This window comes from Hypomesus nipponensis, chromosome 18 (assembly GCF_054491055.1).
Source record: "Hypomesus nipponensis isolate SF chromosome 18, ASM5449105v1, whole genome shotgun sequence".
NCBI lineage: Eukaryota > Metazoa > Chordata > Actinopteri > Osmeriformes > Osmeridae > Hypomesus > Hypomesus nipponensis.
In genome coordinates, this window is record NC_140378.1 from 9,367,170 (window position 1) to 9,388,499 (window position 21,330).

The following is a 21,330-nucleotide window of genomic DNA, read 5'->3' on the forward strand; positions in this document are numbered from 1 at the left end:
TAGGTCCGGAAAAAAGAAAGAAAGAAAGATTTATATCAACATTTTTAACAATACAAACAAGATTCCTCAGGGAGGAAATCTCTAGGACATGACTATGAGAAACAGAGGGAGGTCAGTTCTATTACACTGTAATCAGCCTCAAACACCATAACACACAGGTGGAGAGAAAGAATGTGAGGAGAATGAGAGACAAAGAGAGAGAAAGAGAGCGAGAACAGAGGAGAGAAAACAGAAGAAAAGAGAAGGCATTGAATGTTTGCTTGTCTCTGCTAAGTGGGGTTACAGATAATGAGACGTGTGTGCATGCAAGTGTGTGTGTGTGTGTGTGTGTGTGAAGGTGCACCAAACCCCTGTCTAAATCTCTTTTTATCTCAGTCCTTAGACTTAAGCATGCCCCTCCTCCTCCTCAACTATCTTCAATACCTCCCCCCCTCATCTCTTCACCCCCCCCCCCCCTTCATCTCTAAACCTCCCCCATCCCTTGCTCCATCCCTCCTTTCCCTCCTCCTCACTAAGAACAGAACACTAAGCACTGGGCAAACAGATGGCTTGTCCACAGAGATAGAAAGGCTTGTTGAGAGGGTGGTCCACTGAAACCAAATGCTGTTCCCCTACACACACAGACCCCTGCGCACACATACACTCACACACCTATAAACATACACACACAGAAGCAATTTCCTGAGCCCTCAGTGAGACCCTCTCATCATGAAGAACTATTGATTATGCGGTCCTAAAATCCTAGAGCTATTGTGACTATCTATGTCATGTCTAACATCACAACTGGCTAGCTATTCACCAACACAGTATGACTCAAGAGGGATTGATGTCTACGTTAGTAAGTCTTTAGGTCTCTAGCTATCAAGGAAAAGTGAGTGAAAAAAACAATGTATAAAATGAAAGAGAAAGACAAATAAAGCAGACAGTACATCTAACAAAATAACAACCATCTTCTTGGGTAAAACAGGAACAACTACGAATTCTACAGACAGATAACATACACAGACACACTACAGTGAGGCTACAGGTGACAGAGTGGGCATGGATGGGGTGGGGCGAGAGAGTTAAAGTCGCAGCAACAACTCTCACCCACCCACCCCAGATTGCCAAAAGGGGGGAGTTGCCTGTAGACAGATATCAGGTCAAAGTATATATGTTTCTCACTGTTATCTAAAGATAAGATCTGGACCCTGATCAGTGTCTAGAGGCAGCTCCTTCCCTGGGGAGAGGGGAAGGAGGGGTAAATCAGAAGGTGTGGTCTTACCTCTCCAGGGGTGGAGGGCTCAGGGCCCTCAGGGGCCTCCTCCACATCCATATCCAGCCCCTCTGAGTGCAGTGAGGGACTCCAAGCCCGCAGACCAGGGGCCTCCAGGGGCCGAGGCTCCACAGGGCGGAGGGGCGAGGGTGAGGGAGGAGAGGACACCGTGTGTGGTGGGGGTGGAAGTGGTGGAGGAAGAAGTGGGTGAAGAGGAGGAGGAGGAAGAGGAGGAGGAGGGGAGCCAGCCCCTTGTTTGTTATCAAATGTGGCCCCTGTGGCCCCTGGGTGGAGCGGGCTGCAGCTGGTGTTGGAGCGGAGCCCTGAGGAAGACAGGAGAGGAGTCTCACCCACCACCCACTCAGGTAGACTGCAACCAGCTGGCCAGCAGCACACAGTGGGAGGGAGGGGGTGGGGGGCACATCGAGACTGCCAGCACGGCGCCACAGCTCCAAACATGGCCCCACGAGGAGGGGGAAGAGGAGTGAGAGGAGGAAGAAAACTTCAGCACAAACCATGAGGACGGGGTCATGGCTTTTCTCTCTCTCTCTCTCTCTCTCTCTCTCTCTCTCTTCTCTCTCTCTCTCTCTCTCTCTCTCTCTTTTCCATCTATCTCTCTCCCTCCTGCTCCCTCTCTCTCTTTCTCTCTCGCCCTCTCTCTCTTTCTCTCTCGCCCTCTCTCACTTGTTCTCCTTCTCGTTCCACCCACATGCACGCACAGAAGATGGACTTGGTGTACATGTGCGTGTGCAGAAGTTTGAGTTTGAGGGACGGTTGAACGCAGTCACAAAAGGACGGTAGCAGGTCGTTTTGGAAAGGACAGTGGAGGGGTGCTTCAGCACGGGAGGCTCGGAGCAGACACCGGGGACTGAGAAGCGCAGTGATGACCTCATCAACCTGAGACACCTCATAGATGTTATATCGCAAGAACAAAGGACTTGATACCCAATACAAATAAAACAGAGTGAGAGCTGGTCCGGTTTATGGTGAGTATTGTGCCTTGACGTATTCAGTTGAATGTGTGTGTGTGTTTGTCTGTGTGTGTGGGTGGTTTTGTGGGAGGATGGGGATCAAGGGAGGGGGTGGGCAGAGTTTTAGGGAATGTCTCCAGAGATATTCAGTGTATAAGCTATTCCTTCTCCGCCTTAACAGAACGACAAAATCACATAACCATGAGGCTCCATAGACAGATTCCTGGAATGTTCAACTACCGCTCCCTCCACTCCTACTTACATTGGACAATACACACACACACACACACACACACACACACACACACACACACACAACCCCATGAGTGCCCTACCCCAGGCAGTGTCAGGAAGCAGGATATGAGGGGGAGGGTTTCAGTATGAGTGGAGAGATAGAGAGACGAGGGCAGAAGAGGGAGGAGAGATGAGGGGGAGAAGTAGATGGGGCTTGGGCTGAGGTTGTTTGGAGATGGGTCAGCAGAGTTTCTTGGAAGTCTGAATCTTCTTATTCTATCAACCATATGGTGCTCAAGTGACAAGGTTTAAGAAGGTTCTCAAACTAAGGGGTTTATTTCTAGAGCCGTGCTAACTTTCCTAGATAGAGATTGGCAGTCACTCAGTCACTCAGTCACTCAGTCACTCGGTCAAGTTAAGAGGAGTTAATTCAGAGGCTGAGGTGGGGCATTGAGGCCAGTGTACAGGCGTCATCACATTAATAGATCCTCGGGTTGTGTGCAGTGCACACGGACCCACCCCCCAACACACACACACACACACACGTACATACAGTAGATGGAGAAGGTAGTTAGGAAGAAGAAGCAGGTGACCTTCGTCGAGATAGATCAATGCGTTCCCAGGGATCTCAACCAATACACTTTGAAGTTAGCAAGCTGGGGAAGAGTAAGAGAGGAAGAGAGGAAGAGAGAGGGCCAGAGAAGAGGGAGGGAAGGATAGAGAAATCACTGGCTTGAGAGGTTGATGGACAGGGGGAGGGATGGGTGTTAAGGAGGGGTGAAGGAGAACCTGGTACGGAGGGATGAAAGGGGGTCAGGGAAGAGTGGGCGAAATGAGGAGGCAAGGAGGGGTGAAGATGAGCTAGGGATGGAGGGAAGAGGGCTGTGGAGGAGGAACAGAAGAAAAAAAAGAAGAGAAGCTGCACATGAGGAGAAGGGGGGAGGAGGAGGGGGAGGAGAGGGGAAAGGAGGAGGGGGGAGGAGGAGGCGGAGGAGAGGGGGGAGGAGGAGGGGGGAGGAGGAAGGGGGAGGAGGAGGGACAAGCCAGTCTGTCAGACTTTTACCCAGCACTCATACACTCAGGGTTTGTATTTTCATTCCTCTTTTAAAGGAAGAGAACGCCATCAGACTGAGGTCGTTAGACATCTCAGAGCCCATTGTGCAACTGCTTTTAGACTAGGCTTGGCTAACCAAACACTCTCCCTGGGGTCTGACTGCCACACAGTCTGCCAGTCACTGATGATGAAAATAGATGTCTGCTCATGAAGCATGCTTTACAAAGCTAATGCTAGGCATTGTCTAGATTCTATTTATTTCCTAACTCAAGGCATTTTTATCAGTGTGTGTATGTGTGTATGTGTGTATGTGTGAGATTAAGTGAGGCCTCCCCTTCCTTCCGTTGGGGGCTGTCAAGTGAAAGCTGTCTGTCTCAGCTTTGACGGCGCCTGACTCTCTTCACTTTAAGCCAACAAAGACATTTCAATCACACACTCAACACAGAATGTATGTGTGTGTTTGTTAGTGTGTGTGTGAGTGTGTGTGTGTGTGTGTGTGTGCATGCCTGCCTTCTGCAACTCTTGTGTAGCTGAGGGGGGCCTGACTAAAAAGGCAAGACAAGGTTTACAGTTGTACTCCTTTCCCTTTCTGCTCCAGACAAAAGACAGGCAGACCTCAGGACAAAGGATCCAATTACCAGCCCGGCAAAGCCAGGAAAACACACGCAGACACAAAATGATACACACATGACACTTCCACAACACCTGTCTTCCAATACACACACACACAGAAGGAAACAGCTCAAAGACACAAACAAGAATACACTGAGATGCAGGTGTATACTGTCGGAGTGAACAAACCATCTTGAGAAGAGGAATGACAAATAATTGACAGGATTCACTTTGAGTAACAGGAGACAGAAACCTAGCATTGTAATGTCTGATAACACTGGAGAGCTGGGCAGGGCCATACACAAAGCCACATAAGCATAAACACACACACATGCACGCAACCTAAGAAGTACTATCAGGAAACAATAGGTACAAAGATCAAGCACCGTGAGGCTCCAATACAAGCTAAACAACTATTGGCTGTCTTATTCATTTTAAATACATATATGTATGTATTACAGTCACGCACAAGACACTAACATGAACCCCGGCAAATATTTTCTCAAACAACACATCCGAGCCCAATGTTCTCTCACTGAGTCACAAGTGAGTAATCCTCACTCACAAGATAACACCAACCTGTTACATACATTCACATACACACACACTTTCTGTCCAATTTTGGTGAATATTTGTATTAACCGGCAGCAACAGGGTTATATGCATCTGTGTGGCCTATCTGGTAGTGTGTGTTTTATTCTGTGTGAGTGTATGTCAGTGGAGTGTGTAAATGTGTGATGTGTGTGAGTGAATGTGAGTGTGTGTACTGTCTGCCAGTGTGTGGTTGTGTGTGTGTGTGTATGAGTGTGTGTGTGTGTGTGTGTGTATGAGTGTGTGGTGTGTACTGTAGCAGTGGAGTGGGACTTACGAGAAAGGGAGTGTCCACCTTTAGGCAGGTACTCATAGAGTAGAGGGCTGTCATCTCCCAGCATCTCTGCACGTAGCGATAGCAAGCTGTTTTTACTCATCAACGCTGCCCTCAGATTGGCTACGGATGCGGTGGTTCCACCCCCAGGACCCCCTCTGGCCTCATCTGATTCGCTGGGGCCCAGGAAGCCAGCCTCGCCTGCCTCCTCCTGTTTGAGGAAGAATTCCAGGCGCTCTCCACGGCTGTCAGAACTGTTGGGCTCTGTGACATCAGCACCTGGATAGGAGGAGCGAGAAGAGGAGGAGTGTGAGAGTCATCTCTTCATCAGTGAGCAGCAGAAGAAGAAACGCTGCAGCACCCATGCAGCTCTCTGAGCAGCGTGTCCTGAGAGGGGAGGTGACCTCAGGGGGCTGTGAGGTTCAGCAGGCTGCTGTGTGGACAGGAGCACAGAACTGGAACAGAAGTTCAAACATCCCCTTCAAACCACTTCCCTGCCTCAACCTGCCTCCACTATCTACCTGCACATCTAACATCTCTGTCGCACACACACTCTCCCTCAGTGTCTTGTCACTGCTGACATTGCACACAACACAGCGCTTCGATCTGGGAGCACAGGAGAGAGAGACAGATAGAAAGGGAGAAACCAAGAAGAGAGACGGACAGACAGATTGTGTGTGTGTGTGTGTGTGTGTGTGTGTCTGTATAGAACACAGTGACAGTTGAAAGCAGTGTGTGTAGAACAGCTGTCAGCAGCAGACACACGCCACTAGAGGCTCCTCTGTAGATCAACACGTCTGTCAGAACCAACCACTGACAGCACTGCTGACAACAGCTTCAGTCTAGCATGGCACACACACACCACACACACACATACACACGCACACATTTACACACACACACTTGATTGCCCTCTAATTGCCATGTGAATGATGACAACTTATTTTCTCTTACCCACACACAGCACATAAACACAGACTTCCATCAATTACACATGCAGACTACACACCACCATCAACACACACACACACACACAAACAAACACACACACAAACACACGCACACACATAAACTCAGGGATTTATTAGAGGCTGGCTCAGTTTTCCCTGAGGGGAAGTGACATGCTGTGTGAAGAAGTGGGGATGAGAAATGAATCTCATGCCCCTGACAATCTATCCACTGCTCACACACAGTCTACTGCTGGGACACAGACCACCACCTCTACTGCTGGGACACAGACCACCACCTCTACTGCTGGGACACAGACCCCCACCTCTACTGCTGGGACACAGACCACCACCTCTACTGCTGGGACACAGACCCCCACCTCTACTGCTGGGACACAGACCCCCACCTCTACTGCTGGGACACAGACCACCACCTCTACTGCTGGGACACAGACCCCACCTCTACTGCTGGGACACAGACCACCACCTCTACTGCTGGGACACAGACTACCACCTCTATTGCTGGGATTCACACAAACTCAGCGCTGGTTTCTATAGCACATAAGTTTGTTGCTGTTGCCGTGGTGAGAGTCAAGGTGACAGAGAGAGAGAGAGAGAGAGAGAGAGAGAGAGAGAGAGAGAGAGAGAGAGAGAGAGAGAGAGAGAGAGAGAGATAGAGAGAGAGAGAGATAGAGAGAGAGAGAGAGAGATTGACTCTCTTCCCTAACTACCGATAGACACACAGTCACTCCCCCTCGATGTGTGCTAGTGTTGATCTTAGTCAACACACATGCATAAACCGCCAGTATCTGTATCCATCAGCACATTTGTCAGCATCCAATGTCAAACAGGTGTTTTGGAGGAAGAGAAATGAGGTAGGTGAGATAAGACTGACATATCGACATATCAAAAATCTAACCACAAACTGAGAGAGACAGAGTAAAGAGTGAAAAAAAAAATATATATATAGAGAGAGAGGAATAGCGGGGTTGATGTGTGGAGGAGGCAGAGGACACACAAACACACACACACACACACACACAAAGTTAATTAAGGAGGGGGAGTCGGGGTTGGCGTAGGGGGCACGGGGTGGAGGAATTCATTAGAGCGCTGCCCCCTCCCTCCTCCAGTGGACAGTGGAGCCAGAGGAGTCAATCAATAACATAGATCTGCTGCTTCCAACAACACACACAGGGAGACGGGGGGATGAGGATGGGGTGGGGGGGCACCTCTGACCCCATATCCTTCTACTCATCTGTTCATTGGACGAGAGAGGGACCCCGAGCCCGTTTACCCAGCATTCCCTTCAGCCATGCAGCTACAGACTGAACATGTCCCCCTCTTAGCAGTTCTACAGTAACCACACACCGGCACACACAGGCACGCACACACACTCAAAAACAGGCACACACACACACACATGCACACATACTCTCCTAGAGTATCTAGACTTTAGACAAATACAATGCATCAAGCAGACAGTCTACAACTGTTGTACAAACATATGTTAAGGCAGAAAAATTGAAGGTGTTTTATCATCATACACTTCATGTTACACCAGCATTCAGTAGTTTAAATACGTACTCTAGATAAGGTACCCTACATGAAATGCACGTTGTACTGTAACATGTTTTATGTGAGCTTTAACCTACTGTTCTCTTTGTCAGGGCATTAGATGGGTTGCATTACACAGAGAGTATAAACATGCATCAATGTCATCTAATCATGGGTAATCTATGAATTGTATGTACAACGTGTTACTTAAACATGGTGGTCCTAGTTTGACAGATACAATCACTTAACGTAGGAGATTTGCTAGGCAGCAGGATTTGCATTCTTTTTAATCTGTCTTGCTGTTCCATGTGGTCCATACAGGACTGGGATTTAACACACTGTCCTCACAGTTTATTGTGGCCAGCCATAGTACACAGACTCATTCATACTGCATGATGGGATTTTTGATATTTTGGACAGATTATAAATTATCTGTAGCAGCATATAATGTTGTAGACACCCATGCATTATAATAAGTGTGAATTTTACACAATCATACACTGGTAACCGCAATGTTTATGTTCATATTTTCCTTTTACTATGTTTCAAAAGGCAGAAGACTATACACACCGTACAGCGCTTTTCATTTTTCTTTTCATATAAAAGGGTCCGAATAATTTAGATTTCTGCTTTCTGAAGAGATTCTCCGTTTAATTTGGTTGCCATGGTAGCCAGGCACCCTTGGCTTCAACATTTATGCTAAATAAAACACCCATTTAAAAGAAGACACAAATACATGGAATCAGGCTCTAGCTTTGTGTGCTGTGTCTCTTTGTGAGTGTGTGTGTGTGTGTGTTAGTGAGTGTGTGTGTGTGAGTGTGTGTGTGTGTGTGTGTGTGCGTGTGTGTGTGTGTGTGTGTGAGCATGTAAGAGTGTGGTGAGCCTGTGTGTATGAGCAATGTGGGGGCTTTAGTGTGAAGTTGAGGTAGGGATGATCACATTCAAACAAATAAGGTGTGTGTGTGTGAGTGTGTGTGTGTGTGTACATCTTCACAGTACACTGAATAAGATGAGTGTGTGAGAGAGACTGTACTATACATCCTTCATTGAGAGTTATAGCTAATGGCCTGTAGATACAGGTTTATGTGCTGTTGTCTCAGACAGTCCAGTATATCTGCCCGGAGCGTGTGTGCTTTACGAGGGGAGTGGTGTTATTAGAGAGTGTGTTTTACCTCAGTGAAGAGGAGGAGTAAGAGAAGGCCTGAAAAGGGAGGGAGGGTCAGCTGACCTGCTTTGACCTCTGACCTTCTGTTCTGCAGCTGAGGCAGTGTGTCAGTGTGTGACTGTGTGTGTTTGTGTGCCCCTCCCCCGATGAAAGCAAACACTTTTGTTGTGAGTGGAAGTTGCTGGACAGTGTCATGATCTGGCTCATGATCTAGATGTGCAACAAGCAGCTGAGACAGTACAGAGGAACAATGGAGACGGGCGGACAGGGGGAAAGTGGCAGCGAGTGCACACACGCTTGCTTGAGTGTGAGTGCACAGACAAGTGTGTGTGAGCGCCCCTTCTCCTGACACTGATGGCCAGCCAAGGCCAGTCTGGGCTTTAGGTGTGGGGACAATGGAAACATGAATGTATGTATGCGCACACACATATACATACACTCATACACACTTTTCAGTGGGTTCTGTCAGTTAGTGCACGTGTGTGTACAGTGCATGTTTGTACTGTGTGACTGGTCAGAATGTGCCCATAGGAGAACAAAGAGAGAGGGAAGGTGGGACATGCTTCCTCAACACAGCAGAGTTTGGAGAGAGTAAAAGTCATTTCAGTGGAGAAGGGGGAGTGAGGCACTAAAACAGCTCAAGAATTCAGAGGCAATTTAAAAAGCAGTGTGGGAGACGGGAATGAAAAAAATGCTGGGTGAAAAGGAGGGAGGATGGAAAGTAAGAGAGGTTGTTATTCTCTCTCTCTCTCTCTCTTTCCTCCCTCTCCCCTTCCTCTTTTTCCCTCTGTCTCTTTGTCTCTCCCTCTTGTTGTTTTTAGGGACTAGCCGGGCCACAACCTCCAAGAGAGAGATATGGAGGGAGGGTGGAGGGAGGGAGGGCAAGCATAAATCAAACAGAGCCTGAAGGCTGGAGAGGAAGGAGGGTGAGAGGGAAGAGGAGTGGAGGATGGAAGAGAGAGAGAGAGCCAGGAGAGAGAAGATGGTGGTGATGGTGGTAGCGCTGGGGGGATGAGAGAGTGTGGGTGGGTGGAGAAGTGAAGGGTAGAGGGAGGTGTGTGCGGTGGTGGTGGAAGGGGAGGGGGATGTGGTGATTGTGTGAACGGGTTGAGAGGTGGAGAGAGGGGGATGAGAGAGTGTGGGTGGGTGGGTGATGGTGGGGGGGGGGGTAAGGAGAGGTGAAGGGGGGTCACTGAGTGTGGGAGGGTGGGTAAGTGGGGAGTGGAGGACGAGGTTGAGGGAGACGGTGAGGGGGGGAGGGGGTGGAGAAGGGGGCATGGAGGATTGCTGGGCTCAAGGTAATCTGGGGAGTTAATGCGGCTTAAAGAGACAGAAAGGTGTGGGAGGGAGAGAGAGAAGGAAGAGGGAGGGGGAGAGAGAGAGGTTAGGGAGGGAGGGAAGGGAGGGTAGAAGGTCAGAAGGGAAGGGTTGAAGGGGGGAGAAGGGTGGGAGGGGGATTGAAAGATAAACAAGAAGGGGTAAGAGACGAAGAAAGTGAAAGGGACAGAGAGAGCAGAGGAGAAGAGAGGTAGAAAGAAAAGGAAAGTGTGGGAGGGAGAGAATAATAGGTAAGAGAACAAGGGAGATGGATAGAGTGAGAGGAGGAGAGGAGTGGAGAGGAGAGAGGGTCAGTCAATGTGAGAATGGCATTGGAAAAGAAAGAATGAGAGGAGAAAGAGTGAGAGAGTGTGGCTAGGAGGGAGGTAGAGTCGGAGTGGGGGAGAGGCTGAATGGGGGAAAAGGAATGCAGGGTGGGGAAGGGAAATAGACATGCAGGGCTTTGTGTTAAAGCAGAGAGAAAGCGAGGGAGAGAGAGGGAGAGACAGAGATGGGGGGGGGGGGGGTTTAGCTGGCTAAGCTATGCTGCTGGGCTGTAAGGAGGGAGTGGTGCCCCCAGCCTAGAGCCAGCAGGAAGCAGTCCATAGCTGAACACCCATACTCTGAACACATGCACACTAGTGTTCACATCAAATAATAGACCAGACAGACATACGCATTCACACAAACACACACACTGACTTCTGTGAGTTGATTTGTGCCAATGTGTGTGTCGGTGTGAATAAGAAGCTATTTGCCATCCACTCTACATCTGTACAATCTCAACATGAAGACCGTTTCTCTGTGTCCGTGTGCTTGTATCCTTGGCAACCGGCCCCTGACAATGGAGGGAGCAGTGGCCTAGAAGACTACCCAGCATGGGAGGATCCAGGAGCAGAAGAGAAGAACGAGAGGGAGAGGGAGGGGCTACAAGACTGGGAGTCTGAATCTGTATGTGTGTGTGTGAGCGTGGGTGGGTGTGGGTGTATAGGTGGTAGAGGATGTATGCATATGCATTTGTTTGTTTGTTTGTTTGTTTGTTTGAGAGAGAGAGAGAGAGAGAGAGAGAGAGAGAGAGAGAGAGGAGAGAGAGAGAGAGAGAGAGAGAGAGAGAGAGAGAGAGGGAGAGAGAGAGAGAGAGAGAGACAGAGAGAGCATGGATAGGGAGACCACGGGGAGTCAAGGAGACAGGGGTCAGATAAGGAGACTAGGTGGACCTAAAGGCTTGGCATCATTGGATCATGGATCAAGTCAGATCTGTGAGGCTGGATGTAGAACGTGAACCATGTCTGACCATGTTAACTCACTGACCCCCCACACAGACATCACAGTCCTTCACAGACATATCATACCATGCTACTGGAAAAGCTGCTGTTGGAGCATTGGGCACTACACCACCTACTGACTCTGACAAGAAGAATCATCTCAGTATCATCTGTGTTTCGCACAACGCCAGTTGTCTTTGCACTGAAATGAACTATACACAGAATACACATAAATACATGTGGATGTGTAGAGAGAGAGAGTGAAGGTGGATAGAGAATGGGATGGAGAGAGGGATGAATAGATAAGAGGACTGCTCTTTGCCCCCCCCACCCCCTGCCAGAGCAGAGCTGGGCCACTGAGATTAATTGCTTATGATCAAATCAGCAGAAGCTGTGCAAATTAAAGAGTCCCCTCCCCTCCTCCCACATCTCCCCCTTGCTTCCCCCAGAGCCAATGGACAGCGTGTCACAGGCCACAGCGCTTATTCAAGGCTACAAACGTGTCATTTCCTGTTTCCCCTGAGAGGGGGAGAGAGCGCTCAGGCCTTGAACAAGGAGCAAGGGGTCGGTCAAACGTTCAGACACACACACACATGCCCGCACACACACACACACCGACACACAGACACACACAATCACAGCTACGGCCCTGAGCGGAAAGAGAGTTAAGGCTGACGTCTCCCCCCTCCTGCACTCCGCTCCCCCCCCCCTCTCTCATTACAGAGCCATTAGAGGGAAGGACAGCATGGGCCCACACGACCCCATCCTAACCCCTGTAACACACCCCAGAGAGACAGGGAGACAGGGAGGGAGACAGGGAGACAGGGAGGGAGGGAGGGAGACAGGGAGACAGGGAGGGAGGGAGACAGGGAGACAGGGAGGGAGGGGACAAGGAGAAAGGGAGAGAGTACTGGGGGGAAGGAGAGACAGACTTGAGATACAGTTGAGAGAAATGGAAATGGAGAGGGGGAGAGGGACCGCGAGGGGAGGAGGGGAGAGAGCGAGGGTGGGAGGGGTGAGAGCGAGGGTGGGAGGGGAGAGAGCGAGGGGAGAGAGCGAGGGGAGAGAGCGAGGGGAGGAGGGAAGAGAGCGAGGGCGGAAATAAAGGGTGAGAGGGTGAAAGGGAGAGATGGGGTAACAGCAGGAAAGGGAAAGGACAAGTATGACAAAAGTTACTGAGAAGGGAGTGTCAGAGAAGCATGTGATTCTGGGGAAGAGAGAGGGATGGGGGTGAGGACAGAGAGATGACACAACACAAGTGTCTCTTGGAGAACTACGAGAATGCAGAAGAAGAAAGGGAGGAGAAGCAGGAGTAAGAAGAGGGGGAAGTACGTGCTGTATCCAGACGAAGCTGCACAGAGATATGAGGAGGGTCAAAAGTGTGCAAAAGACAAAGAGAGTGTGAGACAGAAGTAGTTAGGTATAGAGGCGTGTGATAAGTGTGCTGTGACTTTAGGAGAAGGGGATAATTTGGGAGTGGAGGGGAAGACGGCTAGGCTGCTTCCTCAGTTGGACACAGGAATGTGGAGCGGGCGGATCTGAGGGTGTGTGAGTGTGTGTGTGTGTGTGTGTGTGTGTGTGAGTGTGTGTGTGTGTGCCAGACAGGAATCCCTAACCCCCACAGACTCATGGCTCCACTTATCAGGGCCGGAGGACAGAGGGATGATGGGGGAGAGTTTGGAGGGTGGAGGGAGAGAGAGGGGGGGCAATTTACCACTCGTTCCCCCCTCCGTTTACCTGCAGCGCTGCCCTTTTATCCTCCTCTACCCAACAGAAAGTCAAACACAAAAACAAACACACACACACACACAACACACACAGACCCACGCGCACACACTAAACCTTGAGGCTGGCTGCCACCGAGGCCAGGGGAACTCTGGGAAGGCCAAGACGTCCAACCGCCTTGCCAGGGCGGCGACAAAGAAAAACAAAACAACCATTTGAGAAACACACCGTCCACAGTCCTATCAGTCCTGAGGGATGAATAACACACACAATCTGTCATCCCTCTTACATCGGCTCTCTCCTCCTAGTTTCTCTCCACTACCCGACTACCAGACCCGGACTTCCCCCATCCTGTGCCAAGTGGGTGGATGTGTCCGGGGTGAAAGCAGGCCATACAGACTCCCTCAGACATGTCTAAGAGCTGCAGGTATGAAGGTTCAGAGGGTGGAGGGGAGGAGTGGAGGGGGGGTACAGGAGCAGTCTGTGTAGGGGGCTGGTAGTGGAGTAGTGAGGTTGAGAGGTGGGGGCTGAGGGAGAGAAGCAGTCTACCGTCTTTATTCTAAGAGCTAAATTATATCTAATCGCTCAGACAGCAGCGTCTAACAGTTCAACCCAAAAACCACAATAGTTTAAATGTGGCCTTCACTGGCGATTGAGTCAGTGTGTGTGTGTTTTTCTGTGACCGTATGCGGCCAACAAAGTAACACTCACGCAAACACTACGGGCCACACTGCCCACTGTTGGGAGAGAAGGCAGACCAACGTTCTAGTGCTCAAGCCCATTAGTCCTCCGTCTATGGGGTGAGCAAGAGCGGAAGTGGCAGTCTAAAGTGGAGGCGTGGATGGGTGAGAAGAGAAGGAACAAATGGAAATGAAGGACAGACAGTAGCTGCCCAACTGCCAAAAAAACACACGGGCACACGCTTACTAAACAGGGCGTACAGTGGCTCTATTAGCTATCCGACAATAGCAACCCTACTGTACACACACTCTCAAGTCAGCCGAGCCCTCTGTGTCTTTAACACTTCTTTTCTCTGTCAAAAGAAGGGGGGGGGGGGGGTCTCGCAGAGGAAGGACCAGGAGGGGGGTTGAAAGAGAAAGAGAAGAGCTGAGGGGTGAAGAAGGGAGGTGTAGAAGGGTGACTAGGGGAGAGAGAGCAGAGGAGGGAGGGGGGAGGGAGGGAGGGAGAACGAATGTGTTAGAGGAAGGGAGACTTTGCCCTCCAGCAGGAACCCTCCCACGATTGTGTGTGTACTGTATGTGTGTGAGAGTGTGTATGACGGTGTGTGTGTGTGTTGTGACTCGGCCAAGCCGACACACCCACAGGCAATAGACCTCTATATCCTGTTCATGCTGTCTGTTTGTCCAAACATCCCCACCCCCCAAACCCCTTCTCCCTCCCCTGCCCTCCTCACCCCTTTTCCAAACTGGCTAGACTGGGGTAGAGTGTAGGAGGGAGTGGATACAGTAAACAGAACAAAGTAACTCTCCTAAAATAAACAGCAGGGAACAAGGAACTCGTATATGCAGAGAAAGAGAGACAGAAAAATCGGTTGGACCAGCCATAGATTAAGAGCACTGTTTCTGCCAGTCCGGCCAATGTGATCACTATGGGTTTTGGATTTGTTAAGCCGTAAGGTTACAAAAGAAAAGCATCAAAAGTTGTCTAAATTCAGACAACCGACAAGCATGTGTTTAGATTCATGCTTTCCTCTCTCCTACTACCTGTCCATGTATCTATGGTGCATCTGGGAAATTGAGGATTGGTTGATTTTATCTCCCTTTAATCAGAAACAAAAAAGGCAAAAGCCAATTATGCTCTTACTAGATCCTTAAACTCCAACAAATATGAGTTACATACATGAGACCTGAAATTACAGTAAGTTCAATCACATCTCCAGGCTACAGCAGCTGGCTTCAATAAACTACAACAGATTTTATTGTGTGTCATGATAACACCTGCTAATGACTGATGCTACAATCTGTCAGTAGGTCTAATACAACATCGAGATCAAATCCAAAAGAGACATACAGCACCTGTCGTACTTGACAGATATTGCAGAGCAGAACCACAATGGTAGTAAATCATCCCTTCAGAAGAGCAGTCCTATACTGTATCCCATAGCTTCACTAGGAGCACACTGTGCTCTGTACGAGATCCTGGATAGTATATTTGAACTGTAGTTGTACACATGAATGTGTGTATGTGTGGACATGATTGTGGTAGTGTGTGTGTGTCCTTTTTTTGTGTGCATGTTGCATCTGGGTGTGTAAATGTATTTGCATGTGTGTCTGTGTATTTTCAACTGAGAGTTTGAACCACGATAGCCCCTGTGCCAACAAGACATCCTGTCAAGGTGTATTCTGGGTAGCTCTAAGAGGCAAGAGATTCATGCTTGTAAAGAGTGTGTTAAGGTGTAATGACGTGCATAAACTGTGCACAAGCATACATGCTCCGTGTGTGTGTGTGTGTGTGTGAGTGTGAATGTATTGGTGAATGTGTGTGGGCAGGTTTTGGCTCTGGTCCACAGGCCCAGCCCAGGTGCTAGCAGGGTGGGATGGCTAATCTTTAACCCCCCACTCCCTCTCCCTCAGCCTTCACTCCTCTCCTCCCCTCCCTCTCTGGCCTGTTCCACTGGCAGACTGTTGGGAGGTGGGGGGGTGCTGACGTTTTGGAAAAAGCCATGGTCAGACCTGGGGAGGGAGCTGCTTCCTGTCCAGAGCAGCTCTTTACAGCCAGAGGATTTATAAATAGAGCAGGTGTCAGTGTGTCGAGCAGAGACAGACCGACCGACACAGTCAGAGAAAGATAGACAATTAGAAAGTGTGTGTTTGTGTGCATGACTGTGTGTGTGTCTGTGTTGTGTGTGGGTTTACAGGTGGTGGGTGTGGGGCAACATTTGCCACGTACTCCAGTTTACATCACTATGGTTGGTGGAGATTTTCGTTTTTATATGTGTGACAATAAGAGAAAGAGAGTGTGTGTTCACTGCATGTGTGTTCAAAATGTGTTGTTTTGCTGGTGGACTGTCCATAATGTCCAGCAGGATGTGAGGTCATACGACAAAGATGGACGGTGGGCGGTGAGAAGTGGTTGGTTACCACGGTGATAATAGAACAGCGGGGGTTTGCTGAGAGAGAGACAGGAGGCAGAAGAGAGAGAGCCAGAGAGAGACCATAAGAGAGAGAAAAGGGGGAGGGAAAGAAAGAACTGGAGAGAAGGGGGAGGGAGAGAGAGGGAGTGCGAGGAAAGAACAGTACTGTAACAGTCTTCCGTCACGACTTCTAACAGAACAAACAGTCATTCAGACCCATTCAAGACTGACACAAAACTGAGGGACAGAGGAGAAGTGTGAGGGAGGGGTAGAGAGGATGGGGGAGTAGGGGAAACCAAGGAGAGGAGGGGGGGGAGAGGGGCACAAAAGTCAATAGTGTGGGAGGAAAAGCTGAAATTGTCTACACAGCCAATGGACAGAGAGACAGAGAGGAAGGGGAGGAGGGGAGGAGGGGAGGAGGGGAGGAGGGGAGGAGGGGAGGAGGGGAGAGAGAGAACGTCTGTTAAGGAACAAAAAGGAGGCAGGCAGAGAAGGGGTGAGCAAGGGAGCGCTAGAAAGAGTTGAGAAAATACTGTCTAGGGTGAGAGAGAACCTTCAACACGATGCTGCCCAACCCAAAACATGACAAGCACTGAGCTGTGAAGAAAGGGGTTAAACATTAAGCAATTTTTTTGAAAATATTAAATCTATTTTGGCTTGATGGGGAGGGAGTGAATTAAGACGAAATATGAGGGTGGCTTATTAAACTGGCAGGAAGAGGAAGAAGAGAAAAGCAGAAAGGTGTGAGTGGGTTGAGGGGGTTGGAATCTGTTCACGGTGTTTTAAATATTAAACCTATTTCAAGTTTAATGAAGTGCAAATACTGTGGGGAGAGTCTTAACTGGAATAGTGAGAGGAAGGGGGTGAAAGGGGGATCCGATTCATTATTTCCAGAGTTCACCTTTACACTGTGGAGACTTGGGGAGAGAACAAAAAAAACGGAAAAAGGTTGAGGAGGATGTGCAGAGTTGCAGGTCGTATTGAGGACGCCTATCTCACCCCCCCCAGATGAGCTGTGCCCCTAACCTCCTTGGCTGTGCGGGCCCCAGGAGGATAACTAGGGGCTACTTCAACAAGACAATACACGCACAGATACAACTACACATTATGTGTCACACCTAACTCACATTAATAAAAAACTACTACTTCAAAAAAACTACTACTTCAAAAATATTTCAATGGTACATTTTCAGAGGTGCCGTCTTTTCCATTTCTGTGAGTGTGTGCATGCCTGCATGCCTGCATATGTGCATGTCTGTGTAACTATGGGTTAGGGCTCAGTGAGAGAACAATATAAGAGCCAATTATGGGCTTGTTTTTACATCTTTCGCAAGCATGTACAGTACACTGTGCAATCGATGTGCTGGAGCTACAAGGGAAATGGAAAGAAATAAGATTGAGTGTATCTGAAACAGTCCATTACCAAATTATTGCCAAAAATCCCCCAAGCCAACTGAAAAGGTTAGTGTGGGTTTTTCAGAAAGGAAAATACCCAACCAATTCTAAGGTTCTTTTTCGGGGACCAAGGAGTCAAGTCTAACCATAAACAGCAATATTAAGTCAGTGACAAGCTAGAATAAGGCTACACATTTCCATTAAATTTGACCTCCTTCTAGTGAGCAGATAACATAAACATCTTTCTTCTCTATTAGATGACGTGATGTATGAGGAGTACATTCAACCTGTCTGATCTTCAGCGTTGAGTTCACATACACTACACACATAGAGAGAGGGAGGGTCGGAGAAAGAGTGAGATCATGATGATAATCATAATGATATCAGGTCCACAACAGATGTGCCAGAGAGAGGAATAGAAAAAAACGAAATCCTAACTCATCCAGCTGTTCATGTCAACATATGAATAGTATTTACATGAACGTATGAAATCCCAAGACTAACCCTATAGGTTGGTGCCATCCTTATTGTAAATACACAGCATGTAACTCCCAAATGCGTAACATGATCTGCAAAATGTGTAAGAAGGCTTGTAAATATGTCTAAATATTAGTGAGTAAATAAATCTCATCTGATAATATGATCCTTGCATAACCTTACAGTGTATTACTGAGTAAATCCAAAGAGATCCTTAATCAGTCCCTGCAGTGTCATGGGTGGAGAGTGAAGCTCAGAGTCACAGTGGGACTGTGTCTGCCCCTGGCCAGGAAGAGGAACACAGGACACTTCAACTTGACTACCATTCAACTACAGAACAACACCTGTACAACATTGTATGGGGCAGGTTGGGCTTCCCATAGGTTAGTGGGTGTTAACATTGATTTTGTTTTGATAACACAAACTTCAACTAAACTTCCCTTTACAACCACCACTTAACCCTTCCAACCCTCCCCCAGTGTGCCATCTTACCCTTTTGTAATAAACTAAACCTCTACCACTGAATACAATACAGAATTATATAAGAATTACTATGTATCTACAATGTTTTTACTATAAGAATTGTTTTGTAGTTAAGTGGTAGTTAATGTCACCTTAATCTAAAGTGTTGCAATCAATTCTACTCCAATTGTTTTCATGATTAGAATGTTTTGTGTGTCTTCAGTTTTGTGTTTCATTTTCATTTTAATGTATTGTTTATGCTTTGGTAATATATGAAGTGTTTTCTAGTAGTTGGGGCATTTTTCCATTACTGAGGAATGAAGCAATTAATCTAATCTCAGACTGCCCTTCACCGTCTCATCCCCTCTGAAGGACGTCATGGTAGCGCCAGTGAATACCCCCCCACTACACCCTCCTCCCTCCCTCTCACACACACACCTGAAAAACAAATACACACACAAACACGCAAAACACACATACATACAAAACACACATACACACAAAAACACTCCCTTTAACAAACCAACCAAGCACCCCTCGAGACTTACTAAACCTGTTTCGCAGGCCCAGACCCCTTCCCTAAACACATGAACCCACTACACACTCAAACTACACACTCAAACGTCCTACACACTCAAACTACAAACTCAAACTACACACTGAATATACACACTCAAACAACACACTCAAACATCCTACACACTCAAACGCACCAAACACATAATTAACAAGGATTGTACCAAAACTGACGGTTTTCAATATTGTTAGATTAAGAAAATCTGAAAAAGGCGTGGCTTGTGGTGTTTGTCTTTTAATTAGTCAACAACGCAAACACAACACCGCACAGTTTTTCTTTTGTTCTTTTTTTCTGAAACCCACTCAGACACTCTCTAAACACACTGCAGTAGTGGCTGACAGTCCCACAGGACAAAACCCCAGTAAAGGTGCCCTTCTCTCGTGTCCTCTGCTCTCCTCACCCTGTCTCTTACTCCAGCAGTAGGAACATGCAGCTTGGTGTAACCTGGAGCACCTAAATGCCAGTGTTTGGTTGCAGCACCAACTATCTGTACAAGCAGCAACTAGAGACTTCCTCTAACCTTTTATAAACTGTGAGAAAACGTTTCCTGGGTAATGGTAAGATTACTGTGGCAAATGCCAAAACAAACGTTCTGTATTACAACACCATGAATCTGGCCTACCAGCACACTGTTACCATGTAGGAACTTGAGTATGTGTGTCTATCCCTCTTTCATACACCACTTTCTCTCCCTCTCTGACTGCCCCCCCCCCTCTCTCCTTCTCACACATTTTTCAGTGGTCCTTCCCTAAACCCCAGAGAGTAGGAGGAGTCTGGGCCGACAGCAAGGCATCAGTAATCCGTACGATGGCCCAGGTCAATTCAATTATCCTGTTTTCTTTAGCAGTGCGGCGCGTGTGCCCATTTTCCAACCAACTCCCTTAATGCTCCTTGGATTAGCTTCCTTCACTTTTAATGATCTACCTATCGGCGGATGGGACCTGAAGGCAGACGCACACACATGCACACACAAATACGCGCACGCAAACACATACGATTAGGTAGAGGTGTGTTAATGTTCAGGAATACACTTAACTCTTTCTTCAGGATCAGGAAGATGTTCTGGTACTAAGGTAATTATGTAAGTAAGACTTCGCATCTGAATCAAACTTAACTCAGGTCAGGGAATCCTGGTGGCTTAATGGAAAGAGGCCTAGGTTAAATTTCAGCCTGGCCCCATTACTGTATGTTAACCCTTCTCTCTATCTCCCTCCATTTCCTACCTTCTCTCAAACTTTCCCTATCAAAAAATGAAAGAAAATGCCCCAAAAATGTATTCAAATAAAGCTTAAAATAAGACTGAACACAGTTCAACCAGCTTTATCGTGCCCTCTGAAGAAGCAGATGAACATGACAGTAGGCAGCAGGCCAGTCCTACCTGGGATATCCTGCCCGTTGTAGCTCCACCCCGTCACCGCCAGCATGGAGGTCAGTGGAGACCCCGGCCTGCTGTCTCTCTCCCCTTCCACCTGCTGGGTAATGTGCCGCACCGTGTCCTTGTTCTTCCTGTTCTTCCTCCTTCCTGACCCTGAAGGCTGCCACGGCCCCTCCCCTCCTCTACTTCCTGCACCTCCTCCCCCCGGCTCCCCCTGAGCCCCGCCCCCGGCCCCCCCTCTGAGGTGAGAGGAGGACGAGGAGGGGGACACCTGCTCCTCTTTGACGGCAAGGGGTCGGTAGTCGTGGGGCCAGGCGGGCTGGGAGTCGTGGCAGGCCTCCTCCTGACTCTCGTGGCTCTTGGGGGGCTCCTGGTCCTCCTTGCCGTAGGTGCTGCCACCCTCGTGGCAGCTGGCGATGGCCGAGTCGCCGGAGGAGTTGGCGGGGCTGGTGCGTCTGCCCAGCCAGGGGGAGGAGCTGCGGCCCGACATGATGGAGGCCAAAGCTTCTGTCGCCGTCCCTCCCAGGCCTCCTCCTGCTCCTGCTCCTCCCCCACCTCCCCCCACGCTCACGCCCATCCCCGCGGCGGCCACAGCGCCCATCTCAAAGTCAACCAGCTCGTCGGCCAGCTCGGAGCGGATGCTGATGTCCAGCGCGGCTTTGATGAAGCCGTGGCATGCCTGGACTATATCGGTCATCTGTAGGTAGCTGGCTGCTGACATCACCTCGATCACGTTCTTACTGGTCAGGGCCAGGTGGGCCGAGTACATGAAGTCGAGGATTGCTTTGAAGCCTGTTGCCGTGACAATGTCCAGGTGAGTGACGGTGGTCTGGTGGTGAGGCTCTGCCCCTTTCTTCACCTGACAGAGGATGAAGGGCTGCAGATTAGTATAGATATATGGATATGCTGGCCAGCCACAGCAGGTCAGCACTAGCAAAGCAGAAACATGACAAGGCGATTGTGGTAAACAGATCAATTGTAAAGCT

At 48.8% G+C, this 21,330-nt stretch overlaps 1 protein-coding gene across 2 annotated transcripts in view; it reads right to left on the minus strand.

The window, feature by feature from the left end:
* Positions 1-21,330, minus strand: part of zbtb46 (zinc finger and BTB domain containing 46) — a 40,961-nt gene that overhangs the window by 5,030 nt on the left and 14,601 nt on the right. Inside the window, exons 3-5 of one of the 2 annotated variants that reach the window (XM_084680345.1) lie at positions 20,348-21,203; positions 4,995-5,270; positions 1,265-1,578 (exon numbers count right to left, since the gene is read on the minus strand). In XM_084680345.1, coding sequence (XP_084536471.1) covers positions 1,265-1,578; positions 4,995-5,270; positions 20,348-21,203 — 1,446 coding nt within the window. The remainder of the gene's footprint in view (positions 1-1,264; positions 1,579-4,994; positions 5,271-20,347; positions 21,204-21,330) is intronic. The other variant, XM_084680346.1, reaches the window with a different exon arrangement.